This window comes from Ovis aries, chromosome 12, assembly GCF_016772045.2.
Source record: "Ovis aries strain OAR_USU_Benz2616 breed Rambouillet chromosome 12, ARS-UI_Ramb_v3.0, whole genome shotgun sequence".
Taxonomy (NCBI): Eukaryota; Metazoa; Chordata; class Mammalia; order Artiodactyla; family Bovidae; genus Ovis; species Ovis aries.
The window spans coordinates 28141309-28163335 of NC_056065.1; the positions used below are offsets into that span (position 1 = coordinate 28141309).

The 22027-nt window shown below is 50.7% G+C and overlaps 2 protein-coding genes across 6 annotated transcripts in view; one reads left to right on the forward strand and one right to left on the reverse strand.

The window, feature by feature from the left end:
* The window catches only part of EPHX1 (epoxide hydrolase 1), a 37937-nt gene extending 18446 nt beyond the window's left edge, over positions 1-19491 (forward strand). For all 4 annotated transcript variants that reach the window (XM_012187144.4, XM_060396054.1, XM_015099174.3 and 1 more), the window contains exons 2-9: positions 1793-1980; positions 4331-4511; positions 10128-10355; positions 10929-11058; positions 11586-11791; positions 14226-14334; positions 18254-18370; positions 18986-19491. In XM_012187144.4, coding sequence (XP_012042534.2) covers positions 1798-1980; positions 4331-4511; positions 10128-10355; positions 10929-11058; positions 11586-11791; positions 14226-14334; positions 18254-18370; positions 18986-19187 — 1356 coding nt within the window. In that variant the 5' untranslated portion in view covers positions 1793-1797 and the 3' untranslated portion in view covers positions 19188-19491. The remainder of the gene's footprint in view (positions 1-1792; positions 1981-4330; positions 4512-10127; positions 10356-10928; positions 11059-11585; positions 11792-14225; positions 14335-18253; positions 18371-18985) is intronic.
* Positions 19492-20013: 522 nt separating this feature from the next.
* The window catches only part of TMEM63A (transmembrane protein 63A), a 37019-nt gene continuing 35005 nt past the window's right edge, over positions 20014-22027 (reverse strand). For both annotated transcript variants that reach the window (XM_060396053.1, XM_004013629.5), the window contains exon 24: positions 20014-20961. In XM_060396053.1, coding sequence (XP_060252036.1) covers positions 20797-20961 — 165 coding nt within the window. In that variant the 3' untranslated portion in view covers positions 20014-20796. The remainder of the gene's footprint in view (positions 20962-22027) is intronic.

Here is a 22027-nt window from a genome sequence, read left to right on the forward strand (position 1 = left end):
TAACCTCTCTTGTTCATCATGACTGCAGCTCCCATCCTGCAACATCTTATTTGCATCCACTGTATATGTTGATCGCACACATATTGGCAAAATGCCTTTCTTTGCCAGACATTATGCTGGGCACTGTGGTCAGGGCAGGGACTAGGATAGACACAGTTCTTGTCTTCCCAGCTCCAGACTCTTACATTATGACCCACCTGGCCAGTGAGCCACATCTGTTTCTTCCCACTGCCAAGGGCAGCTCTGCTCTCTGCCTTCCGTCTTTTCCCACATGCTCCCTAGCACCTCAAAGCCCCTGCCTTCGAATAACACAAAGACTAGCAGCTGGCTCTTCTCAAAGGGGAGGGGTTTCCCTGGCAGAGACAGAGCATCTCTTTGTGGGAAGTGGGAGAAGCCTGTGCATGTTTTCTTGGCAGAGCAAACCGCAGGGCCTTGGCAAGCCCCCAGCAGTGGATAGAGGGCACACTGGGGTGGGTTTGGTAGCGGCATCCTTCCCGTGCCCCAGGTTTCCAGGGGGCAGTTGGGCTGGGCCTGGGAGGTGGCTCTGCAAAGGTCTCTGGCCTGAGGATGGAACCCATATTCACACACACTTCTCTGACTGTGAACCTTCAGGGGAAGGGGGGTTACTTCCTTGGAAACGTGCAAAACAAATAGCTAGATGATAATGCCGAGCCATTGTCGGCCTGATACTGGTTTGCAGGAACTAAGCTCTTCTTTTTTACCCTTTTGCGAAAAAAGTAGGGGAGTCAGACAAATGATTAAAACATCTGAGTTTATATGAAATGTAATAAGCAAGTCTGTAGACAGAAGGTAGATTAGTGGCTGCTTAGGGCCAGGGTGGTGTGGGGGACTAGTGCCGGTAATAGTTAAAGGGTACAGGGTTCCTTTTTGTAGTGATGAAAATTTTCTCGAATTGTGAATATGGTTGTATGTATCTGTGAATATACTGAAAACCACTGGATTACATGGTATGTGAATTAAATCTCAATAAAACTGTTGACAACCAGCTGAGATATATGCCCACATTTGGGCCACCGAACACTCCCCTCAACCCCGGATGCACTTAACCTCCCAGCTCTTCAGACCTCCCCACTTGCCCTGTATGTACACCCTGAGGAGAGGCCCCTCTCAGGGAGAGACAGCAAAGGGCAAGCGTGACTCTATCTTCTCTCCTGAGCCCGCCGCTCAGAGATGTCCCTGCTACTCCTGTGGGGGAGGGATGTCACAACAGTGGAGAGAAGCTTCTCAGAAATGTCTGGAGGAAGAGACCCCCTCAGAGAACCATGAGGCCTCAGACATGCAGAGCCCACCATCCAAGGCTATGCAGAAGCCAACCCAGCTTCATCTTTTCTAAATCTGATTAATGAATTCCATAGCTTGGTAGGATTATGGTGATTTTTGTGGCCTTCTCAATTGTTTTCCAATTTTTCCATACTATGCTTAAGTTGGGCTTCCCTGGTGGCTCATCAGTAAGGAATCCGCCCGCCAGTCCAAGAGATGTAGGTTTGATCCCTGAGTCAGGAAGATCCCCTGGAGAAGGAAAAGGCAACCTTCTCCAGTATTCTTGTCTGGAAAATCCCATGGACAGAGGGGCCTGGTGGGCTGCAGTCCATGGGGTGGCAGGAATTGGACAGGACTTAGCAACTAAACAACAAATGCTGATGTTTTTTTCATGTCAAAAGTACACAAAATCGAGGGTTGGGTGGGAAAGAAATCAGGATTCTGGCGTTTCCAGCCAGAGGTCAAGGGCCATCTGGCAGACTCTGTTGTTGATGGGCTGTTGCTCTTGCAGGAGTCATGTGGCTGGAAATACTCCTCGCCTCAGTGCTGGGCTTTGTCATCTACTGGTTCGTCTCCAAGGACAAGGAAGAGACTTTGCCCCTTGAAGATGGATGGTGGGGGCCTGGGGTGAGGCCCACAGCTGGGGAGGATAAGAGCATCCGCCCATTCAAGGTGGAAACATCAGATGAGGAGATCAACGTAAGACACCTCTTTCCAGGCGGCTGAGCAGAGGGGAGGGCGGGGAGGCCCCATCTGGGGTTGGGCCTCAGGCTGGGCCTGGCACCAAGGAGGGTCTTCCGAAGTGGTCCCTCTAGGGCTGCTTTCTGCCTGCTTTTCTCCCACTGGACTCACCTACTCTGCCCACGCATCCCTTCTGCTCCTTCCCCCTCCTCTGTCTCCATGTTCCTGGTTCCCAAGGCCCAGTAGTGCCCGTGCGAGGAAACAACTGCCCACTGAATCTACATTAAGGGTCACAGAGAGCAGCTGTTTCTGCCTCCTCTGTGCCCCACCTGAAACCCTGGGGATGAGCTTAAATGCAGAAGTGAGGCCTTCTTGGAGCCTGGGTGGAGATCATGAGTGAAACCAAGGCTGTGGTGACATAAAAAGCTGCAGCGCAGAGAGCCTGGCCCGGGGCCAGCTGCAGCCAGGCACCTGCTGTGCGTTTAGCTCCCCGTGATCACGTGCAGTGACTGCAGTCATGTAGAAACTGAAGCTCAGAGAGCCAAAGCCGTTGATGCACAGTGACCAAGATAATAAGCTGGCAGATTTAGACTCAGATCTTTTTAATGCCAAAGCCTGGGCCCCGTCCTCCACACACAGCTGGAATCACGAGGGATAGGTGTGACCCTGGAGTAGGCTAAGCTGAGAGCCAGGCTTGAGCAGGACCGGGAGGGTGGGTGGGACCTGGGGCATCCCTACCCATCGTTTCTTTCATTCTGTGGGTATGGGAGCACCTTCTGTGTGCAGACCTAGTGCCAAGTACTTGGAAGAAGAGAGAGAGCCTTCTCTCAAAGAGCTTCTCGTCTAGCAGGTGAGAAGAGGAGCAGACAATGAAGAATCCCCCTGCAGTGCAGGAGACCCGGGTTTGATCCCTGGGAAGATCCCCTGGAGAAGGAAGTGGCAGCCCACTCCAGTATTCTTGCCTGGAGAAGTCCATGGACAGAGGAGCCTGGCGGGCTACAGTCCATGGGGTCACAAAGAGTCGGACACGACTGAGTGACTAACACACACATACTCACATATAGTGTATCACTTAACACTGGTATCAGAGTCAGCAAATCTATTCTGCTGCCTTCTTTTTTTTTTTAATTTAATTTTGATTTTACGTTGGAGTATAGTTGATTTACAATGCTGTATTAGTTTCAGATGTACGACAAAGTGAATCAATTATGAATATTACATGTATCCATTCTTTTTCAGATTGGAACCCACCTGCAATGTGGGAGACCTGCGTTTGATGCCTGGGTTGGGAAGATTCCCTGGAGAATGGAAAGGTTACCCACTCCAGTATTTTGGCCTAGAAAATTCCATTGACTGTGCAGCCCATGGGGTTGCAAAGAGTCAGACACAACTGAGCGATTTTCACTTTCCCATACAGGTTATTACAGAGTATTGAGTGGCGTTCCCTGCGCTGTAGTGTAGGTCCTTGTTGGTTATCTATTTTATGTATAATAGTCTGCCCCCTGCTTTTAGTATAGCTCCCATGCTAAGAATAGTTTTTACACTTTTAAATGGTTGGAAAAAATCAAAAGAAGAATAATACTTTGTAACATGAAAATTACCTGGCATTCAAATTTCAGTGCCCATAAGTAAAGTTTTATTAGAACACAGTCACTCCCATTTGTCCATGTACCATCTATGACTTCTTCCATCCTACAAGAACGGAGTAGGTTAGCTGCGGCTCAGAAAACCTAAGCTACTTATGATCTAGCCCTTTTGAAAAAAGTTGGCCAAAAGAACAACAGAAACAAAAAAGCTGGCCACCCCCTGCCGTCTGTGTGCTGTGTGCTTAGTCGCTCAGTTGTGTCCAACTCTTTGTGACCCCATGGACTGTAGCTGACAAGGCTCCTCTGTCCACAGGATTTTCCAGGCAATAATACTGGAGTGGGTTGCTATTTCTTCCTCCAGGAGATCTTCCCAACCCAGGGATCTCCTGCGTCTCCTGCATTAGCAGGCAGATTCTTTACCACTGAGCTACCTAGGAAGCCCCCCCTTGCTGTATATAAGCCTCGATAAATTAAAAACACATTTTGTTCATACATTTAAAAACAAAAATGAGAAGTAACCTGAAGTTGAAAGTGAAAACTGTATGCTTGGAGAACAGCCACCATTGGGAAGCCAGGAGCTTTCTTCTGGGATAAACCTGATGACCCAGAGCACATGTCTGCAAGCCAGGAGCCTCCTCATCCCGTCTGGTGGAATTTTGCTTTGTCTTTGCTGTAGCATGGGGTCTGGTGGCTGCAGGACTTTCTCTGTCTTCTGAAAACAAACTTTCTCTTGTGCTCTGCCCCACTCACCTCCTCTCCTTGGGGTCTCACATTTTCTCCAGGACTTACATCAGAGGATTGACAGGGTCCGTTTAACTCCACCTTTGGAGGACAGTCGTTTCCACTATGGTTTCAACTCCAACTATTTGAAGAAAATCATCTCCTACTGGAGGAATGAATTTGACTGGAGGAAGCAGGTGGAGATTCTCAACAAATACCCTCACTTCAAAACTAAGATTGAAGGTATGTTTCCAAAACACCAGCTGGAGGGGGATGTGTATGACAGAAACGACCTTCATAGACACTTAAATAACACTGGGACTTAAATAAAGCCGGGAGACCCAGAATTTGATTATTGGTCAGTGAGATGTATTTGGAAGGTATAACCGCACTCAGATGCAAAAATAATGCAAAATCCCAACAAATCCAATGGTCTTTTGAGCTAAATGGGAAAACATATAAATAAAAACCAAAGAATTGCACCATCTAGTTGAATGATGGAACAATCTTTGAGAGGATGGAGATGAGACCTAGATCGGGGCATGGCCTCAGTCAACTCAGCCTTTCCTTGAGGCTTTGGAGTCTATGATACTGTGACTGTTTAAGGGTGCCCAAGCTGTCAGTCAAGGTTCGAATAAAAACTGTCCTGTCTCTGTAGCTTTAGACCTCCTGTCCCAACAGTATCATAAGTTGTCACCCAACTTCACCTGGAAGGAAAGCTGTCTTCAAAATGTTCTTGGAAAGGTGAAAATGAAAATGAAGTCACTCAGTCATGTCTGATTCTTTGTGGCCCCGTGGACTGTAGCCCACCAGGCTCCTCTGTCCATGGGATTCTCCAGGCAAGAATCCTAGAGTGGGTTGCCATTTCCTTCTCCAGGGGATCTTCCCGACCCAGGGATCAAACCCAGGTCTCCCGCATTGCAGGCAGATGCTTTAACCTCTGAGCCACCAGGGAAGCCCAACCTAAGTTAATTTGGGATAATAGTTTCCATAGTGAAAAAGTATTTTTTTAGCCCAACACAGATTTAGAATCAGATATAGAAATGTTTAAGAAAATCAAACTCATGCTGTTAATTTGTACAAATTTATCTATTTGTTTTTAATTATAGTAAAATATTCCCCTGGAGTTGGAAATGGCAACCCACTCTGGTATTCTTGCCAGGAAAATCCCATGGACAGAGGAGCCTGGCGGGCTATTGCCCATAGGGTCACAAAGAGCCAGACTCGACTGAGCACACCCACATAGTAAAATACACATAACATAAAGTTGACCATTGAAAGCATTAAGTGTACCTTGCTACCTGTAATGTCGCAGTGGATTAAGTACTTTTATATTGTTATCTAGCCAGCACCTCCCTCTATCTTCAGAACTTTTTTTATTTTGCAAAAACTGAAACTCTTGTCATTCAACTCTAACTCCTGTTTCTCTCCCTCTCCTTAGCTTCTGGAAACTACCATTCTGCTTTCTGTCTCTGTAAACTTAAATATGAATTCTGAATCTAAGGACCTTGCATGAGTAGAATCATGTGATCTGTGTCCTTTTGACTGGCTTATTGCACTTAGCATGATGTCCTCAAGGTTCATCCATATTGTAGCATGCGTCAGAATTTCCTAAGGCTGAGTAATGGTACATTTTGAATAAGGGCACACATTGTCATCCGTCAATGGACACTTTGGTTGCTTCTGCTTTTTAGCTATTGTGAAAAATATTGCTGTGATTATGAATGTACAGATATCTGCTTATGTTCCTGTTTTCTGTTCTTTGGGTATATACCCAGAAGTGAAGTTGCTGGGTCAACTAGTAATTCTATGCTTAATTTTAGAGGGAACTATAATACTGTTTCCCGTAGCAGTTGTACCATATAAGTTTATCTTTAAAAAAATATTCAGAAAAGTTGAATATACCTTCCCAAGGCTGAAAAGTGTCGAAATTGCCCAGGTTCCTAATTTTCCACCCAAGGAATACGTATAAATGGAAAATTCTAACTGCTCACATATTGTATGCATGTGTGTGTGTCAGTGTGTCTCTTTTCCTGACTCCCTGGCCTGAAATTCGCCCGAGAGGACCTCCCTTCTCACTCTCTCTGCTGCCATCCTCCTCCCTCACGTTTAGGCCTTGTCAGGGTCTTTTCTGCTCCCCCACTGACCCCTGTGCTCCCGGCTGCTCACGGCTCGATCTGTGACCTCTCCTCGACGTTCTCTCCTCATCCCCACTGGCCCCCTTATTCGGCCTTCTTGGCCCCGCCACTTCCCTGTTCTGTGATGAGCTTCTGGCTCCAGGCCATGTCCTGGACGTCCTGCTACAGATCAGTCTCTGTTCTCAGAGAGTCTGAGACATGCAGGGGTTTCGGGGGCTTCCCAGGTGGCACTAGTGGTAAAGAATCCACCTGCCAGTGCAGGAGGCATAAGAGATGTGGGTTTGATCCTTGGGTCAGGAAGATCCCCTGGAGGAGGGCACAGCAACCCACTCCAGTATTCTTGCCTGGAGAATCTCATGGCCACAGAAGCCTGGCCGGCTACAGCCTGTAGGGTTGCAAAAAGTCAGACACAACCAAAACGACTTGCGCACACGTGCACACACACGCGCTCACGCGGAGGCCTCCAGGGAGCCACCACCTCCCAGCGGGGGCGAGGAGTCGCCTAAGTCACAGGGAAGTGGAGGTTCAGGGCTGGAACCTGGCTCTCTGGTGTCCCAGCCTGTCCCCTCCTCCTTCACCTGTGGCCACTATTTCAGCACTGGCCCTCAGCTGTGACCAGCTGCTCCCCACTGCCCTCTCCCCTCACCAAGCCCGTGGCTGCCCTCTGAGCCCAGTTTGTCTCCTCAATTCTGACCCGGCAGCCTGGGCACAGAGACCCTACAGGCACCACAGATCCATAGGGCGACCAGGAGAACACTTTCACCCCAAAGGGAAGGAGAACCCACAGGGCAAATTTTAACTTAATTTTTTAGTTTTTAAAATTTCAATATTTAAAATTCAAAAAGTACAGAAGGAGACAGAGTCTCCCTCTCGTCCCTCCCCAGGGACAGCATCTGCTTCTGTTAAATAACATGCTTCCAGGGATTGCCTGTGTATACACTGCTATACAGAATGGATGTATATGTGTGTTTTTTCTAATTTTAAACTCAGATGATAATGTGATAGAATTTGAATCAAAAATAATCTCTCACACGAATCTGTGTGTTCCAAAGGAGTTAACATTAACTACTAAAATCAACTTTAGGACTAAATTTAGCAGCATAGAAGGACACCCAGGATATATTGTTAAGTGGGGGAAAAAAAAATCAGGTTCCAAAATAGAATGTATATAGGGTTCTATTTTTGTTAAAGGCAAGTTATGTTCTCTGTTTTTAAAAACGTATGAAACTGTCACAGCCGAGGAGGAGCCTAAGGAGACTTGACAGCTAAATGTAACGTGGTGTCCTGGATAGGATCCTGGAATAGTAAAAGGACACTGGGTAAAAACTAAGGAAATCTGAGTAATACTCCATTGTATGTGTGTATGTACCAGTATTATTCAGTCTTTAAAAGGAAAGAAATCTCATAAGATGTGATGACATGGACGAACCTCGAGGATATTACGATAAGTGAAATAAGCCAGTCACAGAAGGGGGAAAGGTTGCATGATTCCGCTTATATGAGATATCTAAAATTGTTGCGCTCATAGAAGCGGAGAGTAGGATGGTGGCTGCCAAGGGCTGGGAGGTGGGGAACTATAGAATTACTAATTACCGGGTATAAAGTTTCAGTTATCCAAGACGAGTAAATTCTAAGTATGGCGAAGAAAATGGCAACCCATGGACAGAGGAACCTGGCGGGCTACAGTCCATGGGGTCTCAAAAGAGTTGGACACAACTCAGTGACTGGATACATACACGCAACACACACGCGAATTCTAAGGAGCCACTGAATGACACTGAACCTATAGATAGCAACACTGTACACTGTGCAACACACTTAAAACTGTGGGAAAACAGGCAAAAAAAAAAACCCTTTGTGAAGACAATAGGTCTCGTGTTAAATGTTCCTACCACCACTTAAAACTTAAAAAAAACCTAAGGAAATCTGAATACATAAAATATGAACTTTTAGTTATTAATGTATCAGTGCTGGCTCATGCGTTATAGTAAATGTACATCCTAACACGAGATGTTAATAGTAGGGGAGACTAAATATGGGTATATGGGAACTTCCAGTACTAGCTCCACTATTTTTCTATACATCTAAAATTGTCCCCAAATTAAAAAATTATTTTAAAATGTTGGACAGGTAACACAGTGTTCTCTTCAGATCATGAGATTACATGTGATTCCCCGCCCCTGGCTTTTGATTTATCTTTGTTTTCTGTTTCCTACAGAAAGCACGTATTATTTGTAGAGTGAATAAACCACAGACCTTGCTGTCAATGCCAGCCCTCATGGTGGAGGTGTGACAGCCTCCCTGGCCGTGTTTGCTATGAACACCCACTTGCTTGGGAAGAGACTGTTCTCAAAGGGACTCCGGGGGTGGGGGGGAGGGGGGTGCCTGGAATCCATTCACCCATCTTTGGCCAGGGTGCTGTTTCAATGCCCAGCACTCTACCTTAAAATAATTTTCTCCACTTAAAAAAAAAGTTATGCATATGTCCATTGTAGAAAAATTTTAAAGTTTATACAACCACAAAAAAGACTATGATTTGCTTGAAATTCTATTGCTCAGAAAGGACTACTTTTTACATTTTTGTAGTTTATCTTTTCAGACTTTAAAATTCCTATACACACCATATAAATATATGCATACATGTAAGTATTTACAGAAATTGGGTCATACCATGGATCTGGCTTCATAGTTTGCTTTTACTACTTAGCAACATATACAGGACTGATTTCCATATTCAATGCACACGGACACTGTCATTTTAGATGACTCTATTGTATTACAGGGACTCTACTGTATTACAGTGTACTGTGTGATCATAGCTCAGGCATGTCTGACTCTCTGCAACCCCGTGGACTGTGGCCCACCAGGCTCCTCTGTCCATGGGATTTTTCCAGGCAAGAGTAGTGGAGTGAGGTGCCATTTCCTCCTCCAGGGGATCTTCCCAGCTTGGGTCTCTTGCATCTCCTGTGTTGGCAGGCAGATTCTTTACCACTAGCATCACCTGGGAAGTCCCTTACAGTGTACTGTTAAACTATAATTTGTTTCATTCTCTGCTGCTGCTGCTGCTAAGTCACTTCAGTCATGTCCGACTCCGTGTGACCCCATAGACGGCAGCTCACCAGGCTCCCCCGCCCCTGGGATTCTCCAGGCAAGAACACTGGAGTGGGTTGCCATTTCCTTCTCCAATGCATGAAGGTGAAAAATGAAAGTGAAGTTGCTCAGTCGTGTCCGACTCTTAGCGACCTGCAGCCTATCAGGCTCCTCCATCCATGCGATTTTCCAGGCAAGAATACTGGAGTGGGGTGCCATTGCCTTCTCTGGTTTCATTCTCTACTGCTGGATATATAGGGCTACCTGCCCCTTCCACAATTTGTAAATTATTAAACAGTGAATACGTTGAGCGTTGCCACGAGCAGCAGTTTGAGAGCAGCCTGGCCCAGCCTCACAGACAGCTCACATTCTCACCTGCAGGGCCACAGCAGTCCATCACTTGCAGGTGGTTGGGAGTAAGCCCCGTGGGGGGTCTGGAGCTCAGTGTAAGCGTTCAACCAGCGCCACTGGTGGTGACTGTGGTCAGCACCCGTGGGGCACCCGGGGTGGCAGCACCATGGTCCCGCTCAGGCGGGCGCAAAGCCTGACTGGCTGCCCCGAGAGCTGCGACGGCAGCCTTCCCCACCACAGGGCCCTCTCCCCCAGCCCTGGCTGTGTCCTGTCTCCCCAGGCCTGGACATCCACTTCATCCACGTGAAGCCCCCCAACCTCCCCTCCGGCCAAACCCCAAAGCCCTTGCTGATGGTGCACGGCTGGCCTGGCTCCTTCTACGAGTTTTATAAGATCATCCCGCTCCTGACTGACCCCAAGAACCACGGCCTGAGTGATGAGCATGTTTTTGAAGTCATCTGTCCATCCATTCCTGGCTATGGCTTCTCCGAGGCATCCTCCAAGAAGGGTATGGGGCTGCTGCGGGCCGGGCACCTGCCCCAGGGTGGGGAGCCGGCTTCCTTCAGAGCCTGAGGGAGCTGGGGGGAGGGGAGGGTCTGAGCCCTGAGGAAAGAGAAGCAATGGGGATGATTTGATTGCCAAAGGGCCAGTGTGTCTTCTCAGGATTTGAGGGGCGTGGCGGGCCAGGGACCGGGCAGAGTCATGACTGTCCAGAGTGGGCTCAGGGCCTGGATGCTCGTGTCCTTAGGAGCTGCCCACTCGGGGCGGGTCCACATCTGGACTCTGTGTTATTCTGGGCCAGCAAGGCTGACTAAGCACTGCACACAGTGTGGACCCATGGACCCTCAGCAGGGCTGGCCTCACCGTCTCCTGCACCCGGGCTAGCACCAGGAGCACTGCCTCTGGGCACTGGGCACCCCACCCTTGGGCCCCAGGATTCCTTCTCACCCACTCTGAGCTGCTCTCCCCTCAGCCTAGGGCAGGGTGGGCGGGGAGGGGGGTGGTGGTGAGAAATCGCAAAGGTCTCTGGCAGGACCAAATGTGTGACCTCCCATGATTCTTCTCTCCCCTTAACAACCAGGCTTCAACACAGTGGCCACTGCCAGGATCTTTTATAAGCTGATGCTGCGGTTGGGCTTCCAGAAATTCTATATTCAAGGCGGGGACTGGGGGGCCCTGATCTGCACCAACATGGCCCAGCTGGTGCCCAGGTGAGGGTGGCTGTCAGGCGTTGTGTGTATGTATGGAGGTGTGTGTGCATAGCCCGTGCGAGGTGAATGTCTGCGTAGGGAGGAAGGTTGGGCACAGTGTCTGAGGCTCGGCACAGCGGCCACACGGGCGGGATGTTTGTGGGCCCAGGGGAGATAAGGGAGGGGCCCTGTCACTCAGCTCTGCCTGGGGCAGTTCAACACAGATCCTCCCTCCCTCTGGTGTCACACAGGACTGGTGACTCTGGGCCAGTTGCCCAGGCAGGGAGAGCCAGCTAGAGGAGGGGGACAGTCAGGGAGTAGACCTTTCTGATGGACCAAGTCCTGGGAGAGAGCTGACCAGAACTTTGTAGAACCTGTATTTTCTCCCCAGCCTGCTCCTTCACCTCATGTGGTCACCCGAGGGGGCAGCTGCTGATGGGCGCTGGCCCTGTGCTCCCCAGCTCTGTGGTTGCTTCCTCCTCCATCTCCCCCCCAACTTCCCCGTCCTTGATGGCACCCAGGCTCACCTGACCCTTCTCTGCCCCCAGCCACATCAAGGGCCTGCACTTGAACATGGCTTTGATTTTAAGAAATTTCTACACCCTGACCCTTCCTCTGGGACGGTGTTTCGGGGGGCTTTTCGGTTATACCGAGAGAGACATGGAGCTGATATACCCCTTTAAGAAGATCTTCTTCAGCTTACTGAGGGAGAGCGGCTACATGCACATCCAGAGCACCAAGCCGGACACTGTGGGTGAGTGCGCAGGCGCAAGGCACCTGGCTCAGCGGTGGGGGGTGGGGGTGAGGTTACATCCAATCCATTCAGCAAGGCTCCCAACCAGCGGGGGAAGCCTTACCTACCCTGGGAACACTGCTCGTGGGGTGAAAACCTCTTGTGAGGGACTCAGAGCTCTTTCCACCCTTACGCTGCCTGGCCAAATTCCTGAACAGCTTCACTGAGCAGAATCAGCGTTCCTAGTGACTTTGACCCCTGGTCCCTCTACCCATGAGTCCTACAGGGAGAAGCCTAGAGATGGACAGAGGAGGGGGTAAGACAAAGCCTACTGTTTATCAGCTCTGGGACTGTGGGAAGAGCAGGGGTGCCCCAGGGCTGGGAGAGCTCCCCAATTCAGTGAGGGAAGACAGCACAGATGGAGCTTCTGCCATCAGGGCCCTGTTAAGGGATATTTTTTTTAAGGTCTCAATCATATAGCTATACTAATGTGGAGGGGCATACTATGTATCTCTGTCAATAAAGTAATTTCCAAATTCTAAAAAAGATTTTTTTAAAGATAAAATCATAAAAATAAATGAGCACATGTCAAAATTTTATATAACTAACTAAAGCAGTTAGTAAAATGCAAAATAGAACAGTTCAAAGGCATTTAGGAACACTAAAATAAATTGGCTAATAGATACAAAACTTGTCAAAATCTACAGGGTAATAATCAAGTATATCTCCACTGGATTTTTTTTTTATTCAGGTTTATTGAGATATAATGGACATGCAGCACTGTATACATTTAAGGTGTACAGCATAATGATTTCTGTAAAATGATTGCCACAATAAGTTTACATCCAACATCTCATATAGATTAAAAAACTTAAAATTTTTTTAACCTTGTGAAGAGAATCTGTAGGATCTACCCTCTGGACAAAATTCACTTGCTTCTCTGTGAACTAGACTCACTTGCATTACTGTTAGTTTTCAACAATTTGCAGACCTGTAAAATATCTGTAAGACAAGGGAAGAAAGGCCCCCTTTACAATCATATGATATAAGAAGGGTCCACTAGAAACTCCTTGAACCCCACTCAGAGGACACCCAGGAATTGTTTTGCCCGTGGTCTTTTAGAGGTTCCATGACAGTCCATACTCACACACCTTGGGCAGCTCACGGTAATAAGAACAGTGTTTTATAGAACCAGTTTTCTCCCCCTGATTATAAAAGTAACCCATGTTCAATGTCAAAAAATCGAAAGATGCAAAAAAGCACAAAACAGAAAAGACAATCACCTATAACCTCTTGTTTCCTACTTCTCCTCTCCCAGGCCTTCAGAAGAACTGGCTAACATTTTGACTGATGCATTTTCACAAATGGAATCTGTCCATACAACCAGCATTCATTTAAGAAACAGAGCGTGACCCACCAGCCCAAAAGCCCCCTGCACCCTCTTCTGGGTACTGCCCCCCACGCCCAGGGCAGCCACCCTCCTGACCTGACAGATAGATTGCTTTTGCTGCTTTTTATACTTTGTATGCATTGGAATCCTCCAATAGGTACTCTTCTGAGTCTGGCTTCTTTAGCTGAATATTTTACTTGTGAGATCCATCCATGTCGTTTTTAAAAAGGATTTCTTTTTTAAAGAACAGTTTTATTTATTTTGGGCCGTGCTGGGTCCTCGTTGCTCTGCGGGCTTTTCTCTCTCTAATTGTGGCCGGGGGGGGTGGGGGGGCTCCTCTCTGGTTGAGGTGTGCAGGCTTGTTCTGGTGGCTTCTCTCACTACGGCTCACAGGCTCTCTAGGACATGCGGGCTTCAGGAGCGTGGCACGTGGACTCAGTAGTTGCAGCTTCCAGGCTCTGGAACACAGGCTCAGTAGTTGTGGCGCGCAGGCTTAGCTGCTCCTTGGCATGTGGGATCTTCCTGGACCAAGGATGGAACCCGCGTCTCCTGCATTGGCAGGCTGATTCTTCACCATTCAGGGAAGCCCCATCCATCCCATTTTTAATGCTTGCTTTATCGTTGGGCCTATGAGTGGATCAATATTTATTTATAACTGATTCCCTATTTTGGGCTTTTGGGTTGTTTCTAATTTTTCACTAATCACAGAATAGAAACAAAAAAAAAAACAAAAACCACTTTTTAAAAACAGCATTTATATATATTTCTCATTTGGATCCTACAAAACCTGGAGTCGTAGTCTTTGGTTTAAAGGAAGCTGCCCATATAGCATATGGATATCAATGAAGTAGTGGGTGAGGTATTATCCCTGTTTGTCAGGTAAGGATTCCAAGGCCCAGGGTTAAGGAAGTGAGGTGCAGGAGCACCCCAAGAGTCAGGGCAGAGCTGTGCTCTGACACAGGCTTCCTGTCCACACTGCTGTTCTGTGGGGCCAGTACCGCCCCTCTTGCTGGCAAGCTCTCTGGTCCCAGCCCTGAGTCGCTCCCTTGCTTCTTCCCCCACCAGGCTGTGCTCTGAATGACTCTCCTGTGGGACTGGCTGCCTATATTCTAGAGAAGTTTTCTACCTGGACCAATTCAGAATTCCGAGACTTGGAGGATGGAGGCCTGGAGAGGTAAGACCCCATCCACCCCTGCCTGCTGTTGGCTTACCTTCCTCACCCGCCTCCCTTCTCACCGATTTCATCTCTGGTTGCTCTGAGTGGGATCGTCATCGAGCTCCATCTGTTGTCGGGTGTCCCACAGATCCTCAGCCTGTGACCAACCCAGCCCCAATTTTTGGATGAGGAAGCTGAGGCCCAGAGAGGTCTAGCCGCGCAATGGAGATACAAAAAATAGGATGCAGGGCTCAAGGCGGTTCTGTTTGCTAAACAGCCTCCTGGGATCAAGGAGTCCGGAGGGCAGCAAGAGCCTCTTTGTCACTAAGACATGAGAGCAGCCCAAGGACCGTCCCTCCCGAATCCTGGACGAGCCTGACATCATGGCTGTATGCCTGCATCATTTTTGGAAGCTGGTCCTACAGGGTGGCTACAGAAAATGTGGGGAGGCCATCCTGTCTCCTGGAACCTTAAAGGCTGCAGCCTGTACGGTACATGATTCCCAGGTCCCTGGCCTGATTCAAGCTTCATCAAGGTTGGCCCTGATCCACCTGCTCCAGGGCCCAGCCCTTTTGTTACTCCTTCAGAGACACTCAGAGCACCAGTGTCTAATATGTGAGAAGGAGTGTATGGATCTGGCCCCGGAAGTAGGGACTTGGTCTAAGCCATGCCCAGCACCTAAAACAGCACTGAGCATGTACTAAGTGAAGTGAAGTGAAGTGAAAGTCACCCAGTCATGTCCAACTCTTTGAGATCCCATGGACTGTAGCCTGTCAGGCTCCTCTGTCCATAGAATTTTCCAGGCAAGAATACTAGAGTGGATTGCCATATCCTTCTCCAGGGGATCTTGCTGACCCAGGGATTGAACCCAGGTCTCCTGCATTGCAGGCAGGTTCTTTACCATTTCAGCCACCAGCTGGTAAAGGTGGGCATATAGTAGGTGCTCCACAAATAGTTGTCTGATGAAATGAACTCTAAAGATACATGCAAAGGACTATGGGGGTGCAGAGAAAGGGGGATTTGCTTTAAGAGACAGGGAGGGGAAATGACTGGGAGAATCTGTTTAACCTGGGCCTTAAAGGATGAATAGGAGTTTGCCAGGTGGAAAGGGTGGAAGAAGGGAATATAGGCAAAGAGAAAAGCAGAAGCAGAAGTTGGATTGATTAAAATGCATGGTGTACTTGGAAGGGGTAATTTGTCCCCAGGCTGGCGTAAATACAATGGGGCCAGACCTACAGATGGATCCTCGAAGAGCCTCTCATGGGATCTGTCTCCCCAGTCCCACACAGGGCAGCACCCAAGGGTTGATGGGATGCCACTAAGAGCACCTTGGCAAGGGGTCTGGCCCTGCTCCTTGCACACGAATACCTGGAACCGGGTATGAGGCCAACCAGACTGCCCGCGGGCTGCCCCCTGCAGTTTCTGCCCACCTGCGTGCCTGGAGAACCAAAGCTTTGAGCAGCAGACAGACATGATCAGATCTGTGTTCTAGAAAGATCGCTAGCTGCAGGAGGGTAGAAATGGTTGCTGTGGTAGTTTTCAAGCTGTGCTTGGAGCTGCAGGGGAGGTGGAAGCACTTGGCCAACTCACTAAAAGCCAGTTCCCAAGTGTAAGTGCTTCTTGTAACTGTTCAGCTTTCACTGACTGGTTTTAATTTTGTTATCAAAACTGCGTTTTGAAAATGTTCATTTTATCTCTATCCCTGCTTCATGCTGCCATGGCTAGAGATCTAGCATTTCAGAGACGAGGGACTGAGGGCTAAGAGAAATATAATCCCTGAATACGAAGGTGTCTTATGAAGATGTTGTCTCTGAGAAGCCTCTTTTCTTACTTTATTTTCATATTTAACATTAATATCTTCTTCTGTCCCCCTCCTGTGCCCCTCAGATTCTCCTTTCTCTGCTCCTGTCTCAGGCTGCACTAGTTGGGAGCAGGGCAGAGGTGAATTGAACATTCCTTAGATTGCAGTTCTGAGGATAAAAATATGATTGACCAACTGTATCTAAATAGCTGAAGCAAACAAGTACACTTAGCCAACTGACCTTTGACTGTTTTTTGGCAAATTGGCTTCTGCCGAATCAACTCAGCTCATTGCCTGGAGCTGAGGAGCCTTGCAGGCGGAGCAGCAAATGTTCTTTAGTCCAGGCATCGAGTATGGGGTGGATATATAGGAGCAAAGGCAGTGCGCTTGGAAGGGATGCCAAGAGGCTGAGCTGGTTTCTGTCACGGACAGGCCGAGTGGGAGATGCTGGCAGGATGCCCGGGCAGGGGTGTCCACTTGGTAGCTGGGCTCACAGATCTGGAGCTTTAGGTGAGGGGTCGAATTGGAGCAGCTCTTCCCACTGTGTTCTCGGTGAGTTAGTAGTTGGAGTCTCAGGGCAGATCTCCTCAAGACAGAGCACAGCAGAGCAGCGTCCAGGGGTGCTGGGAGGAGCCTTACTGGCTCCAGAAGAGAGTCTGGGAGGACAGACCTAGGGAGAAGACCCTCCCCACGAGGCCTGGGCAGCAAGGATATTTGGTGCGCAGAGTGAGGAGGCATGGGAGAGAGAGCAGGGGAGGGAGGGAGGGAAGGCCTGGGGACAATGTGGGAGGTGAGGGGCGTTTGGGCCTGAAGAGGCAGGTGGAGGGATTTAGGACTCAGGACAAGGGAGCAACAGCTCCCCCTGAGCCCCGAATCAGGAATCAACCAGGGAATGGCCTGGGGGGTGAGGGGGGAGGGGCAGTTAGAGATGGCTGCTCCATGAACTTAGACTTCCTCACAGAGGAAGGTGGGTGCGTGGGAGGCTGTGGGTGGTCACACAGCTGTTGGGACCCTCTGAGGACGTGGCAACTGAGGTTGGTAAGCACGGCTGTCAGGAGGGCTGGAGTCCCCTTGGGTCTGTGGGCTGTAGGAGGGTTCAAGGTGGCAGAGGGCCCCCAGGAAAAAGACCCTGAAGGGGTGAGTGCATGTCAGGGAAACTAGAGGGGCTGAGGAGTGGTGGGTGGTTATTCCAGGAGACAAGGACAGAGGCTGGCGAGTGGAGGATGAGTTGGGGAGAGCAGTGAGGAAATGGAGGCCCAGGAGGCATGGCCCATGGGTCGCAGCCGCTGACATGGGCAGAGGGGGAGGTCATGGAGAGTTCCGGGCTGTGGACGCAGGCTGGGCTGAGTGGCCCGCACCAACTGGAGAGGGCGACGGCCCAAGGGGCGGGCGGGCCGGAGAGGGTATGGAGCTTTCCAGAGTCCACAGGCCGCGTGCTCTAACAACAGGTACCAAATGATTATTTCCTCCCGGAGTGGGGGCCCCTGCAGTCTGGGTGGGCTTCACCTGCTCAGCAGTTCCCAGCCTAGAGAAGAAAAGGGGTATCCTGTGCTGACCATGTTGGGGGAGGGTCTCTGCAGGGCCCATGGCTCCTTCCTGGGGTGACACAGGTTTGGCAGGAGGTAAGCTGGGGGCTGGTGAATACAAATGCCCCAGCAGCTGCTGGCCCTGCCTGCTTCTCCTGGTGCCAGGGTCCCAAAGGCTGCCCGGACACCAGGTTCTGCTCAGGACCGGTCAGGGGTGGGCCTGCACTGAGGGGTGGGCTGAGCAGAGGCTGCAGCACCCTCCGCACAGACCACCCAGCGGTGACCAGCCAAGCTCCTGGTTCGGTTGACCACACCTGCTTCTTCCCATCTGGCCTGAACCTTTGCAGGCAGGTCAGGGAGAGGGTTGGCTGATACCACCCAGGATGACAGGCTGCCTTGTACGTGCTCATCATTCTACATTACCTGTCTTCACGGTGACTGGTGACCTTGGACCAGGCCTGCCTGTAGCACAGGGAGAAATAAGGTCACTGAGTGGGCGGTGAGGCCCCAAGAGGCGTGCCAGGTGGGCACAGCACTGACACATAGCTTAAAAGTGGCGGCTCTCAGGCGCTCCTGGCACTGAGCGTGGCCTTCCTGTCTGCTCTCCCAGGAAGTTCTCCCTGGACGACCTGCTGACGGGCATCATGCTCTACTGGACAACAGGCACCATCACCTCCTCCCAGCGCTTCTACAAGGAGAACCTGGCGCAGGTCAATAAGCATGAGACGTAAGTCCAGCTGAGCCCGGAAAGGGGCTTCTGGGGAGGGTGCCCCTGAGACAGAGAGCAGGAGGGTGGCCTGCTTGGACTCAAAGGAGGACATTTGATATGGAAAAGTACAGCCAAGCCTTGGGTGCGCACCAGGTGTGTAGAATAGGAATACAATTTAAAGGAGGTCGGGGGTGCTGGGTCTCTTTAGAATTAGCTCACAGACAGAAGCTAATGGAGGGAGACAGCAGCTCCCTTTGCTGCCAGGCCTGGTCCCCAAACATCCGCAGGGGCTCCCCCAGGGCCAAGGCTAGCCTTAGGTGGCACAATGGTTCGGGAACCCCTTGCCAGATCTCATAAGGAGACCCTCAGGCAGCAGCAAAGGGAAAAAGGAGCAAAGGTGGGAGGTGGATTCTGTTCCCACCTCAGCCACACTTTCCAGCTGGGGCAGCACTTCCAGAAAAGAGGGCCCTAATGGGGTTGGAGCTGAGGTGGGTGCTTAAAACCTAGGTCTGTCCTTTCATGGATCCATGTGGCTGAGCGAATTTGACACCCCCCCCCCCAGCTCCCTGAACCCCGGCTGTGCGGGAGAGCCGGCCCGGCCTCCCCCTCAGTGAGATCTCCCATCTCTTCCAGGCTGAAGGTGTACGTGCCCACGGGCTTTGCTGCCTTCCCCTGTGAGCTGATACACTTGCCAGAAAAGTGGGTGAAGACCAAGTACCCGAAACTCATCTCTTATTCCTACATGCCCCGTGGGGGCCACTTTGCCGCCTTTGAGGAGCCAGAGCTGCTCGCCCAGGACATCCGCAAGTTCGTGGGGCTGCAGGAGCGGCAGTGACCCCAGCGGGACCTGGCTGTCACCTCCCTGGCAGCCCCTGCCCTAGCATGGCAGGCTCCCTCCTGACACCCACCCTTTTACAGAGAAGTCCCTGGTCTCGCAGCCCAGCTCCCAGTAGCATTGGGGCTGGCAAGGAGCCCAGTCCCTATCTCTGGTCCTCTGTGGGGAGAGATGCCCCTGTCCCCAGGAATGTGTTTGCTGCCGTCCCCTGCCCATGCTGGGACCCCAGGCTCACCCTTCCACGCAAACTCCCCACTTGCACTTGCTAAGCAACATGGCTTTGATGATAAATGATTTTTCTTCTGAGAGTGGCTGGAACAAGTGACTTGCTGAGCCCCGATCCCACATAGGGTGCCCCTTCCCGCCGAGCTGGCAAGCCTGCAGCCTGTGTTGGGGCGATGTCCCATTCCACTCTTGTTGGGGGCACCAAGAGGCCACTCTGCCCATCCGGGTCCCCGCCAGGGGCAGCTCAGAGCAGAGGCAGCAAGGCCAAGTGACTACTGGGGACCCTCACTGCCTGCTTCAGTGATTGGAGGCAGCCTCCCAGCTCTCCCCACCCGCACCCATCATGCAGGCTTGTGCCTCTGGCGCCCCCTGGAGGCAGCTTCTCCAGCAAGTGCCCAAAGAAGCCTTGCAGCCATGGGGTCTAGTCAGGAGAGAAAGGCAAGAGGCTGCGCCCCTCCTTCTGTGGGTATAGTTCTCCCTTGGCTTCAAGGAGGCCTTGAGCACTGTTCCTTCTGGAGGGAACAGACAGATGGAATCAAGGGCTTCAGATGGAGCCTCATGCACTGGATGTGAAGAGGCAGAGAAGGCTAGATCTCTGCAGTCTGGCTGAGTGGGCACTTTATTAGTGGTCCTCATGGTCCCTGCCACTCCAGGTGACCCCGACCCAGCCACTATGTCACTGGCAACATGAAAAGAAAAAAAAAAAAACCCTGGTGGGGATGTGGAGAAGTCTGCTGCAGCCTGGTGCTGGCCCACTACCCTCCTGCTTCCTGCAACTCACTCCTGGGGTGGGGGCAGGGGTGGGAAGGGTCCAGTACCCGTGAGGGGAAGCTGGGATGGACCTGGATCACCATCAGGAACCCATCTCAGGCCTGTGGCTGCGGCAGCCTCTTTGGTTATCGGTGGTATGTGTGTGTGCCCGGAGAGGGGTGGGCAGTGTCTGGATGCTCAGAGGGAGAAGGTCTTCCACACGGTGCAGCCCCCTCTTGCTTGATTCTGTCACCACACTTGTGGGTTGGAGGGACACAGTTTCAACACATGATCCTGCTAAAAATCACCAGGGCCATCATCCCAGCCACAGAGCTGGGCGCTTGTGCAGGAGGGGGACTTGGAAAGAAATAGAACCTCAGGCGAGCAAGTGAGAGTCCAGGTCTGCACTTGCGCCCAAAAGAACCCCACCTGATGGCGGTCCCGCCTCCCTGCTCAGCCAAGGGCCAGAGCCCCTTTCTGCTTTCATCTCTTTAGACTGGCTGTGCTTAAAGCAGGTGGAAAGAAGTCCTAAACTTGGTTGAGCTCGAGGGCCAGCCACCTCTCCACCTGTGTCTCTTCACCTTCTGACTCCCCAGGGCCCCGAGCCTGGACCAGCCCAGCAGTTCCCCAGCTCTCAGTCCTCCTGGTCAGCAGCTGCCACACTGTCCTCTGGGCTCTGTGCCAGACACTGCCCTGCAACAGTCCCGCTGATGTTGTTGATGGCGCCATAGGTCTGCTGCTGTGGAGACAGGGCTGTTTTCTCTGAGGATGAGCTGTTCAGAATCCGGGGCACGTAGGGCTGCCAACAAATGGGAGTGTTAGTGCTTGGGAGGGCTGGGCATGAGATTCCAGACCCCATTCTCCCCTTACTGTCCCAACTCCCTCCAGCAGGAAGACACACAGAATTCTCATTAAGGACACATAAAGAAACAACATCAGCTTAGGACATGAGGACCTAAAAGACAGCAACTAGCACATTCTCCCAGCAGCCAGAGCAAATCAGAAAGCACAGCCACATGGTCTCAAGGTCCTAGAGAAGAAAGCACACCTCTTTCTCAGAGGAGACAAAACATCCTCAATTCTAGAGCAACTTTTTATAGGAATCAGGTCTATCAACACAGGACAGGTTTAGAATGCTGTCAGTGGGACTTCTGAGTAGCTGAGCAAATCTATGTAGGCTGTGCTTCCTCTCAATCCCAGACTCTGGCTGCCAACCCCAAACCAGGCTGAGAATGAGGGGTTTACATCCGCCACCTGCCATGTCTGGCAGGTACACTCAAGAGTTGTACCTCTGGGCGATGACTCTTCCTGAAACCTCCAGGGCTGATCCAAGGACAGACACTGATAAGAGTGCCTGACACGTGGGAGGGAGCCATCGCAAAGAACACTGCTACTGACCCAGATCGGCACTGTCCTAGCCCTGTCGGTCAGTCCCAGCCCGATCTGCCAGGCCAGCAGCCATAGCTCTGGGAGCTTGGGGCTCCATTCTCCTTTCCCAAGCCCAGCATAGGGGCAGGACCCTGGAGGCCAGAAACGGGGAGAACGAGGAAGGAAAGAAGTCCTGGTATCTTTCTAACAGTGCCCTCCTCCAAAGCAGGTGCCATGCTCTTCTACTGAATTCAGAGAGGAGTTAGTGTGACACCCTCTTCATGCCTCGTGAAGCACCTCACATAGGCAGGTGCTGATGAAATGCTCTGATAAACCTTCATCAAACCACAGGGCCTTGCGAAATGGCTTCAGTAAAGGCCCAAACTCACCAAGCATTAAACATGCAGAGAAGGAAAGAGATGAGGGGTCGAGGGGTGGGAGGGAGGCTCAAGAGGGAGGGGGTATATGTGTACTTACAGCTGATGCACACTGTTGTC